This window comes from Cervus canadensis, chromosome 23 (genome assembly GCF_019320065.1).
Source record: "Cervus canadensis isolate Bull #8, Minnesota chromosome 23, ASM1932006v1, whole genome shotgun sequence".
Classification (NCBI taxonomy): Eukaryota; Metazoa; Chordata; class Mammalia; order Artiodactyla; family Cervidae; genus Cervus; species Cervus canadensis.
Window position 1 is genome coordinate 53356591 of NC_057408.1, and position 20375 is coordinate 53376965.

A 20375-nucleotide genomic window follows, 5' to 3' on the forward strand; every position below is an offset into this window, starting at 1 on the left:
AACAACTGGAATTCGTAAACTGCTGACGGTAATACAGAATGGTACAAGTTCTGAAGAACATATACCTACTGTAAAATCCAATAGTTCCAAGCCTAGGTATTAATATTTACCCAAGCCTAGGTATTAATATTTATAGACTCATGAAAACCTATGTTCACACATAACATATACAGAAATGTTTATCACAACTTTATTCATAATCACCAAAAATTGAAAATAACCTAAATACTCAGGCAAAGGGATAAATACCTTGTGAATCCATCTTTACAATGGAATACAGCTCAATAATAAAAAGGAATGAATTCTTGATGTAGGCAAAAATGCAGATGAATCTCATTGACATTATACTGAGTAAAATAAGCCAATCTCAAGGGTTATACACCGTATGATTCCATTTATATGATATTCTGGAAAAAGCTAATCGGTACAAGTGGAAAATAAATCAGTGGTGACCAGAGGTTAGGGGTAGGAGAAAAAGGCTGATTACAAAAAGAGTAGCAGGAAAAGATTTTTTGATACAACGGAACTGTTCTGTGGCCATTACACCATTCTATGCATGAGTGAGAGCTGGACTGTGAAGAAAGCTGAGCGCCGAAAAATTGATGCTTTTGAACTGTGGTGCTGGAGAAGACTCTTGAGAGTCCCTTGGACTCTAAATCAGTCCATCCTAAAGGAGATCAGTCCTGGGTGTTCATTGGAAGGACTGACGCTGAAGCTGAAACTCCAATACTTTGGCCACCTCATGAGGAGAGTTGACTCATTGGAAAAGACCCTGATGCTGGGAGGGATTGGGGGCAGGGGCAGAAGGGGATGACAGAGGATGAGATGGCTAGATGGTATCACCGACTCGATGGACTTGAGTTTGAGTAAACTCCGGGAGTTGGTGATGGACAGGGAGGCCTGGCATGCTGCGATTCATGGGGTCACAAAGAGTCAGACCCGACTGAGCGACTGAACTGAACTGAACTGATGCATGAGTTATAACTCATAGAATTGTACATCTAAAAAGAGGTCAGTTTAACTGAACATAAATCTTTTAAAATAATAAATTAATAAAAGTAAAAAAAAAAAGCCTTTATGCCAACAGAAGAGAATTTAAGTTGGCAGACTGTAAACCTTACAGTTAAGACTGCCTGCTATATAATTTATTTATTCATGGATCTCTCAGGAATTGGCAATAGGTTTATGTAAATAAAGAAAAGCTATAACTCCCTTGTAACATGTATTTTCTTAAATACTTCTGACAGCTCTCTCTAGAACTATTTTTGCTAAATGTTTTTCAAACTAAACTTAGAAGTCAAGTGTGCATGCAAAGTGTGCATGCAAACAAAAAGTGTGCATGCAAAGTCAATTCAGTCGTGTCTGACTCTTTGTGACCCTATGGACTATAGCCCACCAGGCTCCTCTGTCCTTGGGATTTCCCAGGCAAGAATACTGAAGTGGGTTGCCATTTCCTTCTCCAGGGGATCTTCCCAACCCAAGGATCAAACCTGCATCTAATCTTGCAGGTGGATTCTTTACCACTGAGCCACCAGGGAGGCCCCTGAGTGGATTAAGAAGACGGAAAAGGGTAGAACTGAATTGTCTCCCCTATATAAAGTGAAAAAACCACCCAAAGATCCTGCCCAACTTAAGCTCTGTCCCTTATAATCTGCAGGTTAACTGAAAGAAGAGAATGCAAAAATATGGTAAGAGTGAATCATAACTAGAGTTATGTAAACTTCATTCCACTGTACTCCTGGACTTAAATTGGCTTCATGAATCTCTGTCACTTTTCACCTTGCCTTTTAAGGTAAGCAGAGAAGTAGCAGGACAATTCAAAGACAGGCCAGCGTGTGCAGGCAAGGCCAGAACTAGACCTCAGGCTTCTTGTCTCCCTTTGCTAAAATCCAGAAAAGCCACCATGGGTTTTGAAGGACATAGTGCCCACTGACCCAATGAACAGCCCATTGTTAGTTTGTTATTATTTTCATCTTGAATTATCTAAGTTTTAAAATTAATTTTGGTATAATCATAGCACTTGTTTCTGTTCCCTCCCGTCATGACTGTCAGGCTGGCTTGGAGAAAGCGGTGGGGGAGTGTTTCCCTTGACTTAGTACAAAACATCTGGAGCCCCAGATTAAAGAGATTTAGAAGAGCAGTAGTCCTAGAAATGACACTGTGATGCTGAAAATTTAGCAAGGTTAAAAAAAATAATTCATTGTCCTGATTTTCTTTCAGAATAATGTCACAGTGATCAGTAGACGAGCAGATAATTGACAAAATATTTTTATCACCCTGTCCTTATTGCCCCAAAATCGTTATGACTTTTCAAGAAAAATTCAAAACTGCAGAAATGACCCAAAAAGTGTTTCCCTATGGGTTTCCGTACATATCCTATTCAGGTCAAATTATGCCATCTCTAAGGGTTATTATAAAGAGATGGCACTAATACAAAACTTGGGGAGAAACGAAAAAATAAAGCCCTATCTACATAGTGGGCTGCTTAAGCCAAGTCAGTCCACTCCAGAAATTCCCCACCACTCATTTCACAACCTTTCACTCACAATCACGCCTTAGGAGAATCCCTGTTCAATCCCTGTTTTGGGAAGATCCCCTGGAGAAGGAAATGGCAACCCATTCCCCTATTCTTGCCTGGGGAATCCCCTGCATAGAGGCGCCTGGCAGGCTACAGTCCATGGGGTTGCAAAAGAGTCAGACATGACATAGTGACTAAACAACAAAGTTAACATCACCCAACAATCCTAACTCGACAACACCAGTCCATCTCCCACCTTAGAAGTGTAAGAACACTTCCTTTTCACTATGTCTGACCTTGGACCAAAAGGCAGCTACCCCTGAAAATGGTATAGCATTTTGTCAGGAAGATAGGCTCTGAGATATGGGGGAGGGGTGGGGATGGGGAGGAAATCAGAAAACTCCAGCTGATTATCTGGAACCACCACCATCCCAGAGGAGGTAAGCTAGAGATGACACTGCTTACCTCAGAGGGTAATTTGAAGATCAAGTGAGATAAAGACCTGAAAATGCTTTATAAAGTGTTAGTCACTCAGTCATGTAGCCCGCCAGGCTCCTCTATCTACATGATTTTTCCAGGCAAGAATAAAGAAGTGGGTAGCCATTGCCTCCTCCAGGGGATCTTCCCCACCCAGGGATGGAACTGGCATCTCCTGTGTCTCCTGCACTGCAAGCAGATTCTTTACCTACTGAGCCATGGGGGAAGCCCCATAGAGCATGCGCTCTACTACTGAGCTACATCCCCACTTATAAAGCGTTAGGTAGCTTATAATCACAACAAGGAGCTGCTGTTTCCCAATTTTCCAGACCCTGGGTTGGTTGAATGTCCTTCGCTGCACAGAACCTGCCCCCCCGCACCTTGAGTTATTTGGGACAGACAGCAGAAGGGCTCCGGGGCTTTTCTCGGAGCCACTGCCTGTCCTGAGTGTCCGAACTGACAGACCCTCACTCCTGCCTCCTCGGCTGGTTGCAGGGAGGGGGGTGGGGGCAGGGTGAGGTTTCCTTTTTTCCTGTTTTTATTTGAATTTTTTGAAGGCCAGGCTCAACTCTTACCTTAAAAAAAAAAAATGCATTTTACCTTTCCTCCCTAGCTAGCTGAAGTCCATGGCTACAGCGAATGCAAACCAACCTTTCAAGTTAAAGAATCACAACAAAGTTAAAGACTTTCAGGCCTCTCTCTCTTTCCCTTTCTCCTTCCCCCCATCCCCCCCCCCCCACCGCCCAGCGGTCTTCAATGATATTACTATCAGAGCCTGTCATTTAAGAGAGGGGGTGGGGGGAAAAGACGGAAGGTCGGTCCCGGAGACAGAGCTTCCTACGTTAACAATGGTCAAGTTTCCCTGCCACTCCCTAACTCGACTGACCTCAGCCGAAACACGCGCCCAAGTCCTTCCTGGGGAGGGAGGGAGGCTGGGGGCGGTGACTCAAATACACCGGCCCGCCGGTCAACCGCAGGCAAACCTGACTCTTGGCCAACTTGCAGCGACAGACAGCAGAAACGCACAGAAGTCCTTCACCGCCAGCTCCAAAAACACACTGCAACCGCCGGCGGCACCGCAGTGGCAGCCTCAGTACCAGGTCCAATTCTTTAAGGAGTACGCGTCCCTCCTCCGCCCTCTGTCCCGCTCCCCGGGCGGCACACACTTCCCCTCAGGAGGTCCCTGGTCCGTCTGCCACTTCTATGGAGGGGGAAGCGGCCCTGAAGAAGGTTCCCACCGAAGTAGCCCGAAGCCCACTACTCCGTGCCCCATCCCTCCGCCCTCCCGCTCGGATGGGCGCGCGTGCTACTGGCCAAGGTCCCCGTTCTCAAGATGCCGGAGTCCGACGGGACACGGAGGGGCAGGCGGAAAGCAGTGATGGGGCAGGACCGAGCCTGAGGTTCTCAGAGGACAGGTGGGGAGGGTCTGCTGGGAGAGGGACACTCTCTCTCCCGCGCCCCCCTCTCCCCCCGCCACGGCCCGCTCACAGACAGTAACTCCAAAACGCACAGGTGCCCCGTAAGGTAAAGGCCTTTTCTCCCTATCGCCTCTCTTCTCTCCCTTGCTCCCCTTCGGACACCTGGTGGAAAAGCAAGGTGCCGGTGTACCTGGAGCGAACACCATGATTTCCTCCAGCCGCCGCGCCCCAAGGTAAGGAGAGACAGACGGGCAGGCGGAAGGTGGGGGGCAGGCCACGGCTTGGGGGCCGGTGCAGGGCGCGCTGGGCGCGGGTCGGGCGCTCAGCACCTCGGACAGCTCCGGCCGCGCGGTCCCGGCCCCGCGCGCTCCGCCTCCACAATGCACCGCTCTGCCCGGCGCCGCGACGCGAGGAGCGGAGGCTGCTGCTCGGTCCAGCTCTCATGCCCGCGCCAGCGCGGCGCACCCGCTGCCTGGGGAGCGGCACCGCTTCCACCGAGAGGGACCGACGGATGAGGAAGAGAGAAAAGGTAAATGCCCGGCTTCCCGGCAGGGGGCAGCTAATTGCTTCTAATTACCTGCTGTCTCTCGCCCCCCCCCGTGGATGTTGAACTGACATTTAGGATGAGTTTGCCCTTTAAAAAAAAAATACACACACACACACACACACACACATATATAAACTCAAAAAGCTTTACTCTAGAGGCTGACTCGAGTTCTCCGAGTTGGGTTGGCTCAGCAGAGGGGTGGGACCCCACTATTCGGTTAAGGGGTCCTTGGAGTCATGGCTCCGCTCTCGCCCCCAAGTCCCTACCTAACATCAGAAAGGATGCTGGAGGGAAGAACAAGTTGAGGATGGAGCGTGGGAGGAGGGCATCACATCAGGTCCCCTGCTCCCAGGCTGCTCTGAAAGCTCTGAGCTTGGACACCCTCAAGGTCATCCTGTGAGAGACAGCAGGGCTGTCCATAGCAGGGGAAAGAGGCCTCGGTGAGGCAGGTCTCCTCCACCAACACACACACACACCCTGTGGAAGGTGGGGCCAACAGAGTTCCCTCCAGGTGTGAGAACAGCCCTGAGACCAATCAAGAAACATCAGTGCTTTCCCTGCCTTTATCCAAATGAACGCCCAGCCGGGTGTACACCCAGTGTACATAGTATGAAGTTACCCAGACGTGGCCCCCATGCTCACTTTGAGCTTCTAATACACTGTTATTTTAAAACATTTTCTCCTTCTGCCAAGAAATGCTTGTGTGGTGTGGACAGCCCACACTAGATACTACCCAGCTTGAAACAAATCCATCTGGGTTACAACCCCTGAGCTAGGGTGACATAAGGATCCTCTATACTCAAAGCGAACGTCAGTGACTCTAGGTTTTAGCCTCTGTTTTTGCAGCTGAGTGGAGTTTTCCAAGAACGAAGGGTGATCCAGGTCATCACCATTGTTTCACTGGGGTTTCTTCACTTGCATCTCTCCCTGGAAAATGTAGCTTTTCTGAAAACACCAGATTTCTTACTAATTTGGTTGGTGGCCATAAGCTCTACACTCTTTTGGCAAATAGTAAGCATTCAAATGGCCTTACTGGCACTAGTTTTGTTCAAAGCCATCTGATAGATTGCAAATGCAAATAGTTTTACAGCTCTTGGACTACAGTTTGCATGGAGGCATATGGGCAGTCTGAGCAGAAAACAATCAGTACTGCTCTTAGCACCTGGCTCAACGCAGCCTTGAACAGATGGGGCTTGCCTCAGCAGCAACAAGACGCAAGTCAGCTGATGGGCAGGATGAAGGGTGTGTATATGCAGGATGCAGTCTTCCCACTTCCTGGGTTATACCAGAAATGTGAAACCAATGATGCTTCACTCTCTCTGCTTTATTACTGACAGAAGTGCAAGACAGTATTTGAAATACTCATTAAACAACTGAAAGACCTTTCTTTTAATATGCTCAAAAGGTCTCTCTTTTATAAGCTTAAATTTTAATGAGTTTATTCCCTTAGTGCATAAACAATTTACTCTTTACAAAGTTCAAGAAAAAGCAATGGAGTGTAGGAAAATAAAAAAGGCTTGGGAATCAGTCCGCCTCAAATAGAACATCTTCACTGTTTACTAGCTGTGTGACCTCAGATAAGTGTTAACTGTATTATCTGCAATAGAAGGATTACAGTATCTTGAATGTTTGTTGTGAAGATTGGTGGTGGTGGTGAAGTCGATAAGTCCTATCTGACTCTTGGGACCCCCATGGACTGTAGCCTGATAGGCTCCTCTGTCCAGGGGATTTTCCAGGCAAGAATACTGGAGTGGATTGCCATTTCCTTCTCCAGGAGATCTTTCCGACCCAGGAGTTGAACCTGGGTCTCCTACATTGCAGGCAGATTTGTGAAGATTAAATGTGATAATGGATTAATGGATTTATTAAGAGGACCAGTGGTTTAGTCACTAAGTCGTGTCCAACAACCCCAGGACTGTAGCCCGCCAGGCTCCTCTGTCCATGGGATTTTACAGGCAAGAATACTGGAGTGGGTTGCCATTTCTGTCTCCAGGAAAAAATAATGGAGGGTAGGAAAAGAAAAAAAGGCTTGGTAACCAGTCCACCTGAAGTATTAAACACATTCCAGGAAATTACTGGGAGTGGAGGACACCCTGAAAGTGAAAGTGAAAGTCACTCAGTCGTTTCTGACTCTTTGCGATCCTGTGGACTATACAGTCCATGGAATTCTCCAGGCCAGAATACTGGAGTGGATAGCCTTTCCCTTCTCCAGGGGATCTTCCCAGCCAAGGGATTGAACAGGGGTCTCCTGCATTGCAGGTGGATTCTTTACTAACTGAGCTAATGAGGGAGGACACCCTATAGGAATGCAAACTAAATATGTTAGATATTCTCCTAACCTGTAATTCTCCAACCTGACTGTGCATGTGAATCCCATGGAGATCTTGTCAAAATGCAGATGATAACTCAGGAGACTGCAGGTGGGCCTGAGATTCTGCATTTCTAACAAGCTCCCTAGTGATGTCCACGCTGTAGGTGCTGCTGGTCCGTGGGCTACATTTTAAGTAGCAAGATGTTGATGTATTAGCATTTAAAAAGAAATTACTTCTAGCACCTCTTTTTGAATATTTAGAAACACACCCTTCATCCTGCCCATCAGCTGACTTGCCTCTTGTTGATGCTGAGGCAGGCCCCGTCTGGTCAAGCCCGTGTCCCTTTTCAGTCAGTCCCAATCCACCTCTGCATGTCCCCAAGTCCCTGATCTGCTTTCTGTCACTATAGCTTTTCCAGTTTTTTCTAGAATTTCATATCAATGGAATCCTATAGTGTATACTCTGTGGTGTCTGGTTTCCCTTGCTCCTTACATTGTTGAAATTTACCAACGTTGTACCTCTACTTGCCACAACAGTGGCAGCTCAATAGTGTTGATGGGCTTCGAGGATGTTTTAGCTTCTGGCTATGATGAATAAAGCTATTGTCAATGTTCTGCATAAGTCTGGGTGTGGATCATGTGCCCAGTCACTCTGTTCTCTATGATAATCACCTAGGATAGAATGCCTGGGTCTTAGGGTAAGTATCAGCTTAATGTTATAAGAAATGATCAAACTGTTTCCCAGGGTGGCTGTTAACACTTTCCATTCCCACCAGAGTTCTAGTTGCTCCTCGTCTTATATCTCATCAACACCTTGCACTGTCTGTCCTTGTACTTTTCCACCTTCTGCAGGGTGTGTAATGAAACCTCACTATGGTTTGAAAGTGCAGCTAAGAATGCACTAGCCAATGGGATCCAAGTGGTAAAGAAATTAAGCCAGGGGGAACCCTCCAAGGAGGAGAATAAGAGGTCGTTCTGGATTAGGAGCTGTGAGGTTGAAAGACGAGCTTCCCAAGAGCAAAGGAAGATAGCTGCCAGAACTGAAGGCAGGATTTCTTGGTTTAAGGTGGAGACCTGAAGGACAGCAAGGTCTCGAGAGCACCTGCTTAAGTGACTGCAGAACAATCCCCAGGGAGGAAGTGAAAGAACCCAGAGACTGAAGTGAGGGACACAGAGGTCACTCTGGAAGGCTGGTGGACAAAGATGAGGAGGTAATAGGCCTCACAGGTTGGCTTCCATCAGTGGATGTTGGGCAGGGGCATGGATAGTTAGAACTACTGAGAAGTTGCCAGATAAATCTAAGGAGAAAACAGTTACAAGGTCTTTGAATAAGCCAATAATGCATAACTAGCATGTTAACAGGCTTCTCCGGGGTGGCTCACGAGGTAAAGAATTCACCTGAAGTACTTCCTTAGTGGCTCAGACAGTAAAGAACGTGCCTGCTCCAGGGTTCAATCCCTGGGCAGGGAAGATCCCCTGGAGAAGGAAATGGCAACCCACTCTAGTATTCTTGCCTGGAGAATTCCATGGACAGAGGAGCCTGGCAGGCTACAGTCCATGGGGCCGCAAAGAGTGGGACACAACTGAATGACTAATACTTTCACTTTCTTTCGTGGTAATTGATTTTTACACCAGTTTAAGTAACAACAGTAGACCTTCGGCTAGATCTTACTGCTTCAGAGAGAGACTGACATGAGTTCAGAAAATAAACAATCCCTTTCCTAGCATCTGAATGTTAAAATAAGTGCTTGAAATGCAGAACAGGGGCTAAAAGTCTTGAAAGCTGAGGCTTTCAATCAATTGCCAGAGCAGAGGGGAAAGGTTTTGAGTCCCAGCCTCAAGGTTAAGTTTGTAATATAAATAGAGTTGGAATGAAAAGCAGGAAAAAAGCATAGCCAGTTTTGCATTTGTTTTATTTTGTTTGAAAACTCATTCAAACCCCAAAGGAAATATTTTGCATTTATTTTGCTTGAAATCTCCTTTGGGGCTTGGAGGCAAGGTTTTTGTTGTTGTTTTTTTTTAACAAGGATAGATAAGAAACTATAGATTTCGCAAGGTCTCCAAACAAAGGGACTGTGCCTGCTCCCAGCCCTGGTCAATCCGTGGAGAGGTGGGGCCTGTCAACTGCAAACTGGCATTTGCTATGCTTGCCATCTGCCTCTACAAGGATTAAATCATGTGCTGCCTCAGCTGCTGACCCTCAACACTCCTTGAAGGAATTGAGGGTGGAGAACAGAAATGAGGCACTCTGCGCTCAGGGGAAAAACTGGCAGGACAGGTCTTCAGATGTTCTCAGGAGCTGATTTTATGAACTCAATTCTTGTATCTCCTCGAATCTATAAAAGCACTAAAATCCTTCATGGTGATGACTGTTCCTCGTAACTAGCAAAGGCTTCATGAGACGTCATGAGAAACTTTTTGGCAAAATACGTGCTTGATTGCATGTATTTCCCTCTTTACCAAAATCACATCTATACTGACCTTCCCCCCTGCCCCTCTGGAGCAGTTTCTCAGAGCTATCTGAGGCTGTCGTCCAGGCTGCAGTCTTCATATTACCCCAAATAAAACTTAACTCTCATGTTGCGCATTTTTTTTCAGCCAGCAGGCCTCAAGGGGAAATGACTTGAGAACCCAGATGAACTTGGAAAAATCCCAAGATCTTCATCTGACTTCCAAGGGTTCATAGCTCAAAAAGTTCTCCAGCCTCTTGAAAATTTCCAGGCTGAGGCTAGAGGGATAATGTACAGATGGCGAAGTGAATGGTCAGGCAGGTGAGCTTCAGGGTCACCTTCTAGGCCCCTTCCAGCCCTAGAGAACACTCACACACACAGAAGGGCTTGGACACATAGGGACAGGTCTCAGGCTCCATCTCAAGATGGGTCTTCAGGTCAGAATAAGGAAGGCTCCAGAGGGACCAGAGGCCATGCAGAGACACGGGCATCTAAGACACTGGACCAGAGATAAGTCTCAGAAGCAAAGGACAGACAAAGTCATGTCTCAGTAACTGCCTAGGCAGAGCCTGCTTGCTCAGTCGCTCAGTCATGTCAGATTCTTTCCAGCCCTTTGGACTCTAGCCCGCCAGGCTCCTCTGTCCATGGGAGAATACTGGAGTGGGTTGCCATTTCTTTCTCCAGGGGATCTCCCGTGTCTCCTGCATTGAAGGAGGGTTCTTTACCTACTGAGCCATCAGGGAAGCTACGCCAAAGGCAGAGCAAGTACCTGCAAACTGGACACCCCACCCTCACCCCCTCCCCTTGAGTTTAGACACAGCCTCAGAAGCAACGTCCACAGTGGAGATCCTATGTTAGCTATTTAAAAATCCAGAACTTTACTCAGAAATTTCTGAATAATCATTTTGACTGAGCCTGCCTAGAAGTAACTAGATTAAGTTTTCTGCTATCAGACAATGATAAAAAGATTGGCTCTCAGTTATTTAATGGAGAAGGAAATGGCAACGCACTCCAGTATTCTTGCCTGGAGAATCCCAGGGACGGGGGAGCCTGGTGGGCTGCCGTCTATGGGGTCGCACAGAGTCGGACACGACTGAAGTGACTTAGCAGCAGCAGCAGCAGTTATTTAAAAGAAAAAAAAAAAACAACCTTTGCTCCCCATCTGAGGTTTGTGACTCTCTAGCACCCACACTAAATGCTTTTTTCCAGTGCTTGTTTAGGACATGCACACGGAGGTTTTGGCCACCTGAGATGCTCTTCCTTCCATCCCACACACACCCGTCTCTTTCTCATCCAAGTCCAAGTTTAGGTATCACTCCTGGAGAGGTTTTTCCTGTCTAACTAATCTTGGTATGTGTAACCACCAACTACTACCTCACACACACACACATAAATATACACACCGTTTATTTGCTATAGTGTTACAATGGTATCACCATAGGGCCAGAACCTGTGCCTGTTTAATTATCCCAAAGCTCACACTGCCCAGCATGGTCTCAGTTCTACCTCAACCATTTGAGAAACACAGTTGAATGACTATGCCAAGTTCTAGGCTAAATTCTTTGCCTGAATGTGTCTCATTTAATCCTGAGATAGATGCTGTTATTGCTCTCATTCTAAAAGCAAGGCAAATGAGGTACAGAGAGGGTAAGTAGGTTTGCAAAGGTCACACAGCCAGTAAATGGTAGGGCCAGAATTTAAACTCAAGTAAGAAGGATTAAAAAAAAAAAAACTAAATTAAGAACAACTGCAGAGCATGACATTTTCTCTTTTCACAAACACAGAAGGCAGTAGCTGGGCCTCAGTGTTCTTGTGCACTAGGAGGACTGTGACCAATGGACCCTCCCAAAGGCCAGGACACTGGAATGTGGGCCAACACAATCTCCTCCTTCTTGGACGGGGTCAGGGGCCATTTTCAACCCAAGGGTATAGTTTGTTGATGACAAACTATAGTAGAGGTTTCAGATGGCCCCTGCCGTCTATGTGGGGACAACCACACAGACGAAGATGCGATAGGGGTGGATCTGATTCGAGGAGATTTGCGGATAGCTTAAAAACCAAACCATTGGAAAATCTTTTTTTGTCTTTAATTACTATACTGCAGCAGCCATCCTTGTTCCAATTCCAAAGCTCAGAACTGTCTTGAATGAGGTGACAGGTGGGCTGAGGTAGGAGATCTTAGACTCACTTTATTTGAAACTTTATCCATCATCCTTATCCCAAATAAATATCCTCCTGTGTTCTCACTCTCTCAAATAGAGGCAGCATCTTTCATCTACACTGGAAGTCAAGTGATCCTTTACTTGCCTGACTTTACTTTCTAAGTATTTCTTAATTTACCGGCTACTTTTTTTTTTTTAATTGGCTATTTTTGGCTGCGCTGAATCTTCACTGCTTTCTGCTCGAGCTAGCTCTAGCTGCTGCGAGTGGAAGCTACTCCCTAGTGGCAGAGCCCGGCCGTCATTGCGGTGGCTGCCCTTGTTACGGAATGCAGGCTCTGAGCTCAGGCTCAGCAGTTGCGTCCCATGGGCTTAGTTGATCTGCCCTTTCAAATGGTATGGGAAAATAATGTTTAAGGTTATCAATTAAGCTGCATACCTCAAACACTGGAAGTCAACTATACTTCAGTTAACATATTTTTTGAAGATTGTTCACTAACTATTCATCTGACACATACTTGCTTAACACCTATGAAACACAAAGCAGAGGGTTAGTCACTGTGGAAGGTATAAAAATAAGATAGGATCCCTGCCCTCAAGAAGGCTCTGTTCTAGGGACTGCCCTGGCGGTCCAGTGGTCAAGACGCCATGCTTCAAATGCAGGGGGCGCAGGTTCAATCCCTAGTTGGGGACTAAGATCCCACGTGCTGCATGGCATGGTCCAAAAAAGGGGGAAAAAAGGAAGAAGGTTCTGTTCTAATAAAGGAGAAAGACCAACATATAAACAATGATATTGCAAGCCACAATAGGATTAAATGCCAAGTAAAAATGTAAAGAAAAACCAAAGAATTCAAACAATGGACAGATTACCTCCAACTTTACAGAAATGAGGTTTTTCTCAAAATAAGTTTTATATAAGTTAAAATTAGAGACTCACAGGCCAAAAAAATAAGTGTAGGACTTCCCTGTGGTCCTGTGGTTAAGACTCCATGCTTCTACTGCAGGGGGCATGAGTTCAGTCCCTAGTCAGGGAAATTCCACGTGCCATGTAGTATGGCCAAAAAGAAAAAAAAAAGAGCAACAAAGAAAAAAATGTGTAAAGGTAAAGTTTAATGGGCAAATACCCACAGACATCTGAGCCTCTGTCCACGGAAAAGCATTCATTTGACCCAGGTCTGATATTTGAGATTTTAAATGAGCAGCCATGTTAACACAGAGGGAAGATATACACACTGCCAGTATCTTCACATATATTTACATCTGAACAAAATAATGTTGTTGCCCACTTAATCTGTATGTACCCCACACATATGCATATACATACACAATGTGTGTGTTATATGACCAAAACTGCCCTGCGATGCAGACACTTGGAGTTCACACTTACACTTCTCATAAACCTCGGAAAGGATGGTGTCCATTACCATAAATCCTGCTCTTTCTCTGTCTCTGTCTCCCGCCTTCCTTCTCTCCCTCTCTGTGTCCATGCCTGCACACTTGGTCATGTCCGACTCTTTGTGACCCCATGGACTGTAGTCCACCAGGCTCCTCTGTCCATCAGATTTCCTAGCCAAGAATACTGAAGTGGGTTGCCATTTCCTCCTCCAGAGGATCTTCCTGACCCAGGGATCAAACCTGCATCTCCTGTGTCTCCTGCTTGAAGGCGGGTTCTTTACCACTGAGCCACCAGGGAAGCCCCTCTCTCCCTTTCTGCTGCACCCTTATTTCTCCCTACAAGAAGTAACTTTTTTGAGTGGTAAGTCAAGGAGAGAACCTGATACTTGCTGACTGACCCTGCTTCCTCCCTCGGCCTCTGAGGAGCAGGGAGCCTGCAGAAAGTCTGTGTCTTCCTCGTTCCCCATGTGATCGCACCCTCAGGGACGATGCGGGAAGACCTGCAGTGTTCCGCACTCCTGTGACTGTGGTGGGTGCAATGACCTCATTTGGGAACTCAGTATCACAGAGCCGGCTGGCCTGCTCCTCTAATCTACATTTTCCAGTATCAGACTGACCACTAATAAAACAATGTTTTAATCTATCCCGGCCTGACTCCTTCGCCGCATCTGCTAATGGGTTCGAAACTGCATCCAGCAAGAAGTTTATCAGAGCCCTCCCAAAGCCAGTGTCTAGGAGCACAAATCCAGGCTCCGGTGATCTGTAAGAACTCTTCCAACTCCACAATGAAGCCTGAGACTTCCACGCCTGCCTGCCAGCTGGAGGCAGCTGAGATGGAGACAGAACATCATAGACTCATAGATTCTAGAAGTGGAAGGAAAATAAGATCATCTGTTCACAGCTTTTCTGTGAGAAATCCAAAACTCAGAGAGAGAGGCTCACGTGGTTCCAACGGAACCAGGACTGTGACCCAGGCCCCCTGACTCCCACCCAATCCAGAGAGACCTGCATCTCAGGAAAACCTCAGTATCAATCCCACTCATTCCTGCAGAAGAAACAAAACAAAACAGAGTGAATGTTTTCCAGAATGTTTTTCTCCTAATGATCCCTACTTTCCCCACATGTTTATGCTGACTCACGGCATAGCAAAAAAAACAAGTGGAAGATAACGTCCCTCTTACATACTTCTCTCTCGGTGGTTTTGGAAATCACAGAAAAAGCCTGTGATTTCCTGTAATCACCTGGGTAACTGAAGACATGTCGGCCGATGATTCATGATCACCAACCTCAAAAGCACCCTTGACGTTGTTTCCTTGGTCACTGATCTTCTCACCCTTCTACCTGCTCTAAACCACAGACAGACACCTCCTGCACACAAAGGTGGTCTTTCCTCCATCTCAGGGACACTTAAGACCTCAGGCCACAGCGACGTCTCCTCCCATGTCTACCTGGACAAACCCAGCTGTACATGAGCCCAGATCCTCCTCCAGTTATAGCTGGTCCATACCCTTCGACCCACCTTCTGGCCACTCTTCCCATTGTCCTCCCACCTGCCCAGGTGAAAGGCCACCATCCATCCTCTCTGCCGTCTCCTGTGTGCTCTGCAGGTCCCTCTCACGTGGATCCTGCCCAGCAACATTTCAGCTCAAATCTCTGCCAACAAAAACAGAAAACGTTCTCTCTCAAGGCCACTCCCACCTTCACTGTGACCACATTCAGGGCCAGACCAGATTGCTCAGTGGACTGAGTACTCAGGTACCCTCTCCCACGTGTAAAGTCAACATTAAAACAACGAACAGAAGGCCCAACAGAACTATGAGCTGTTGGCAATGACTCCTTTAGTTCATTGTTTCAAATTGTCAAGTACTAAATTCTTGCATATTTGTTTTGCTATGAGCTTTGCCTTGAGCACACACTCAATCTGCTAAATGGGTGATCCAGAATTTTTATATTCACAACCAAACTAATTGGATTTTCTATAACTTGCTGTCATTTCCTTATCTCTCCTCTCTCCATTACATCAATCTGGCTTCTGCCCTAATCACTCCACCATGAGCTCTATTGCCAAGGTCTTCCCTGACTTCCAAGTATCTCACGGGTGTCTCTCACTCCACGGGTGTCTCTTAACTCCAGCTCTCAGGAGACTTTGACTTGATCAATCTCTCACTTTCCTTTTGGAACCACTCTTTTTTTCTTGGCTTTGTGATTCTGTGATTTTCCTTCCTTCTCTGGCTCCTCCCTCCTCTCTGAGGCTTTAAAAGTTAGGGAACCTAAGTTCCTAAGGGACCTAAGCTCCTCCTGGATCCTCTTCTGTTTTTACTTTACAGGTTTTCTCTAGGGAACCCCATCCAGTTCTATGGTTTTATTTATCATGAACTTTTAGAATTTTACAATTGATCATTCAAAACAGAGCATTTTTAACAGTAAAGGTGGGGTACTACTAGCAATTATGCCCAGACTGTTCAGGGCCAACTTGGATACATGGTCACCCTATCTCTATGCCAATGAGTCCCAAATGCATTGCCCCAGTGAAGACCTTTCCTCTAAGCTCCAGACTTATAGACCGACTTGCCTACTCACAATATGCACTTGGATTCATTCAGTCTCACTTTTAACAAACACTGAGACTTTTACAGGTCGAGCACAGTCCTTGATGATATGACAGGGAACCAAGCTGACAAGCTGACAAGGCTCCTCTCCTCATTACACTTACATTCTCGTTGGGGAGGGAGGAACAAAAGCACAAACATATAGAAACGTATTTTTCACCAGGATGAATGGTTGCTGTGGAGAAAAATTAAGTGGGAGAAGGGAATAGGGAGCGAGTGCTGGGAAGAAGTTGGAAATTTTAAATAGTAGTGATCAGGTAAGCCCTCACTGAGCAGATGACCTAACCCAGTCTCCCCTGCAGTCAGGCATGACAAGGTGACTGATTTGGGGTCAAAGGAATGAGTGCCAAGGATGAGCACCACTTCCGGTCCATCCTCAGTTCTCTCCCCCATCAGCTGGACATCAGCGCACACCAGGGATGAAAGAAGAGCTGCTCTGAGCCTGGGTCCCTGGAAACAAGGCTCACACCTTCTCTGCACTGACTGGACTTTGCTTGAGTAAGAAATAAACATCTATTTGGGTAAGCCACTAAAATTTTGGAATTTACCCAGCAGCTAGGGTCAACTAACAGAACAGTGATGCTATTAGCCCAGTTAGAGATTCTGCAACAGAAGCTGATGCAGAGATAGGGATTTTAACTTAGATTTCATTTTATCCTTTTGACACACGGAAGCAGTTGAGAATAGTGGTCCAGAGGTGAGAAGAGAGCTGGAGGCAAAGATCTGGAAGTTTTGGAATACAGAGGAGTGTAGTCTTATCCTGATTTTAATAACAAACGGAGAGGGTGCAGAGGAGGAAAAGACAAAGACCCAAGATGAAGAGCATCAGCATTTCAATGAATGCATTATAAAGAGGGGCCGGAAGTAAGAGAACATTTTCTCAAAATTTTTCATGATTGGTATTTTTTACAATAAACCCAAATAGTTGGTCTTAAAATTCTGTCCTTTAAAGGACCACTTAACCTCATTAAACTGAGAGTCACAGAAGCCATATTATTGCCTCCGCTATTAAAATCTAGAGTTCAGAACATTCTTTAATGCTTTGTTTCCCACACTGAAAGCTCCAAAAATTCAATTAAACCATCCTTCCCACCCAAAATGCCAAAATTCATTTAAACACTGTATCCAGCTCCGCAACCAACAAATGGCCTCTGATAAATCCTCTGACATTTACAATCTCTTTGGTAAAGACACTGTCTTACGTGTATCATCAACATTCTAATTTTTGATTGCTTCCAAAATGTGTGCACATGCATTACTCATCTGATTCCCCTACAAATCTGTAAAGATTGGTGTCTATAGCTGGGGCTCCAGACACACTGACAAATGATCAAGACAGACTGTTACCTTAGTATGGCGCCCACATCAAAGCAAAGCGCATTCATTCCAGGAGGCAGGAAGACTGTCTCCTGAGGATATCTGCAAGAGAAATATAACCACTTAAAATGCTATTTCAATTCCATACGTGATCCATTCATCAAGCCTGTATAGTTTATGAGTCTCACAAGTCTTTTTAATGTGCTATCTGGGGACAGCTCACTCCCTGACTCACACTTTGAGTCACTGTAAACGATGGCCCAAAGAGAGTGAACAAGTGATGAAGGTACATGCTGGAAATAAAAACAACCATTTATTTGCTGGTCACACTGTCCTTTGTTATAACTTCTTTTAGCAGTTTGAAATATATTCTGAGTAACCCCACCCAGACAGGGACATGGTTCTGCATTTACTTGCCTAAAGGAAGTTAACTGTTTTGAAATATTCCTGATGTCACTTCTTTTCTAAAAGATTTGTGAGTCAAATAAAAAATAACTTTGAGATGAGTTCTACAAATGCCCATGTTTGCCTGGGCCACTTCTTTGAATGTCTTCAATGTTTATTCTAAAATGACTAAACGTACATGTAGCTGATTTTATGTGTCAACCTGGCAAGACGATGGTGACTAATTGTTTGGTCAAAGATTGGTCTACATGTTGCTCTGAAGGTGTGTTTTTTTTTTTTTGGATGTGACTGACATTTAGAATTATTGACCTTAAAGTGAGCAGTTACTCTCCATGACTTGGGTGGGCCCCACTCAATCAGTTGAAGGCCTTAAGCGCAAACACTGAAGTTTTCCCAGAGAATTCTGCCTGAGCTTCAACTTTACATCTCACCAGGTGGTGCTAGTGATAAAGAATCCTCCTGCCAATGCAGGGGACGTAAGTGATGCAGGTTCGACCCCTGGGTTGGAAAGATCCCGTGGAGTAGACAATGGCAACTCACTCCAGTATTCTTGCCTAGAAAACTCCATGGAAAGAGGAGTCTGGTGGGCTACAGTTCATGGGGCTGCAAAAAACTGGACACCACACACACACAGAACCCTGTGCAAAAAGTAGGTGTGTACCATCATTCGATATATTTTCAAACCTTTTAATACATCTTGAGACTGCATAGAACCACACACACACAGACACACAAATTCATGGGCCTCGTTCTTGTTTGTAAAAAGTAGTTTTATTTTGGTAGGAAATACACTTGAAAGATATTTTCCTATAGAATATATCCACGAATGTACCCTTGATTAAAGAAGAATTATAAATGACTAAAAGAAGAATGTATTAGTCAGTGTTCTTCAGAAAAACAAAACCACCCTTCTGACCTCTTTTAACCTTAAGTGCCTCCCTAAATGCCTTATTTCCAAATACAGTCACACTGAGAATTAGAACTTCAATATATGAATTTTGAAGGGACCCAATTAGGTCCATAACACACTTTAAGAAACTTGATAAAGAAGAGCAAATTAAACCCAAAACTAGTTGAACAAAGTAAATAATAAAGATTAAAACAGAAATAAGTGAAATAGATAACAGAAAAACAATAGATTCCATGAAATCAAATGTCTTGTTCTTAGGGGGTAAAAAATCAACAAAACTGACAAACTTTAGCTAGACTGAGGGAAAAAAATACGTAAATAACTAAAATCAGAAACGAAAATGACAATGCAACCAACTTTATATAAAAGAATGCCATGAATAATTGTTCACCAATATATTAAACAAAGCTGAAAAATGTCCTAGAAACACACAAATCACCAAAACTGACTCAAGAAGGAACAGAAAACTGGCTAAACTGAACCAGATGGAACGTGTTCCTTTCATTCATACAGAGACGGCGTTAATCTCGACATGGTCCCTTTCAATCTACAGACCCTGCGCCACCTGAAGTTCAAGCTCATCTTCAAACACCTAGCACTCGGGAAGCTTCCGCCAACGACCCACCCGACTTTATAGCCAGAGTAAGTGTGTCAACTCTGAGTTACTTGTGTCCTCAGGAAAACAAAAACACAAACCTACCAAAGAACCAGCAAGGGCTTCATAGAGCCGGGAAGCTAGGATGCGATAGGCTAAGGCGTCAGGCACCTGGGAGGCTGGAAGCCTCCTGGCAGGTTGGAAGCCCCAAGGGACGGCCTATTCTGCAAGCAGGGGTGGGGTGGGGGCGGGATTTATTAGAACTGCCTCCTCCTGGCTGTGAGGTCTTGGGCGTAACATGTTAACATCCAGGAATGTGGAACTTCAAAAAACTTGGAAGACGGCATGATACCTCGGCAGGGGCCGGCGAACCCGCAGCCTCCCACGGATGCGCGGCTTCCCCTTTAAGCACCTGCCCGCGGAGGGAGCCCCCCGGAAGTCGCTGCACGCTGCCACGAAGTCAGATTCCTCCGCCGAGCGCGGCGTCAGGTCCCGCGTTTCGGCCGCCAATTACCCTATGTTTCCTCTCTTCCCCGCCGCCCTCCGGCGCCAGGACTCTCGGCTCGCCGCTTCTGCGGCCAATAATGCTGGCGACCCTGCCCACGGGCGCTTGCTCGGGCCTTGGCCCGGCCTGGACCGCGGAGGCCAGACGCGCCGCCGCCGTGACCCGCCCCCGAGCGACACGCACTTCCGGCGGCGGCGCGGCGGCACGGAGGGGAACTGGGCGGGCGGTGATGGAGGCGCTGGCGGTCCTGATGCAGGACGTCCTGGGCCTGAACCACGCGCTGCGCAGGGATAAAGGCGCGCTCATGGAGCAGGTTCGGCGGCTGCTGTGCAAGAAGGCAGACCTGCTGTCCCAGGCATGCCCGCCCGCCTGCCCCGTGGCTTTTCCCGAGACTTTCCGAGTCTGCGAAGGCTGCTGCAGACCGCCCTGGACGATCTGGGCCACCTAGGAAGTGTCCGAGCTTGTCACACCCCCGGGGACACCGATGGAGAGCTGAAACCCTGAGACGAATGCCAGGGTTCGCGTGCCTGGCGACCAAATATTGGCCCTTGTACCCTAGGAATCTGTTTTCCACATACTTTGTTTCTGTTCTGAAACCACAACAGTTTCAGAGATTGTGCCTTTTAGTCGGAGAAGTCCAGGCGCTGGACAATACATTTGAAAAGTACTTCCTTTTAAAATGTAAATATGTATCTTACGTACTTGGGGTTACAGGAGATGCAGATAAGTAAGACCAAGTGTATCTCCACAGGAACACAG

At 46.2% G+C, this 20375-nt stretch overlaps 1 protein-coding gene across 10 annotated transcripts in view; it reads right to left on the reverse strand.

Moving 5' to 3' along the window:
* Positions 1–19798, reverse strand: part of AKAIN1 (A-kinase anchor inhibitor 1) — a 49232-nt gene extending 29434 nt beyond the window's left edge. For 2 of the 10 annotated variants that reach the window (XR_006264879.1, XR_006264881.1), the window contains exons 1-2: positions 19524–19662; positions 17232–17303 (exon numbers count right to left, since the gene is read on the reverse strand). Coding sequence is in view for 1 of the 10 variants with exons in the window: in XM_043443944.1 (XP_043299879.1) it covers positions 4604–4619 (16 nt within the window). In the remaining 9 variants the exon portion in view is untranslated. The other 8 variants (XR_006264880.1, XR_006264882.1, XR_006264875.1 and 5 more) reach the window with 7 other exon arrangements.
* Between the last annotated feature and the right edge of the window lie 577 nt (positions 19799–20375).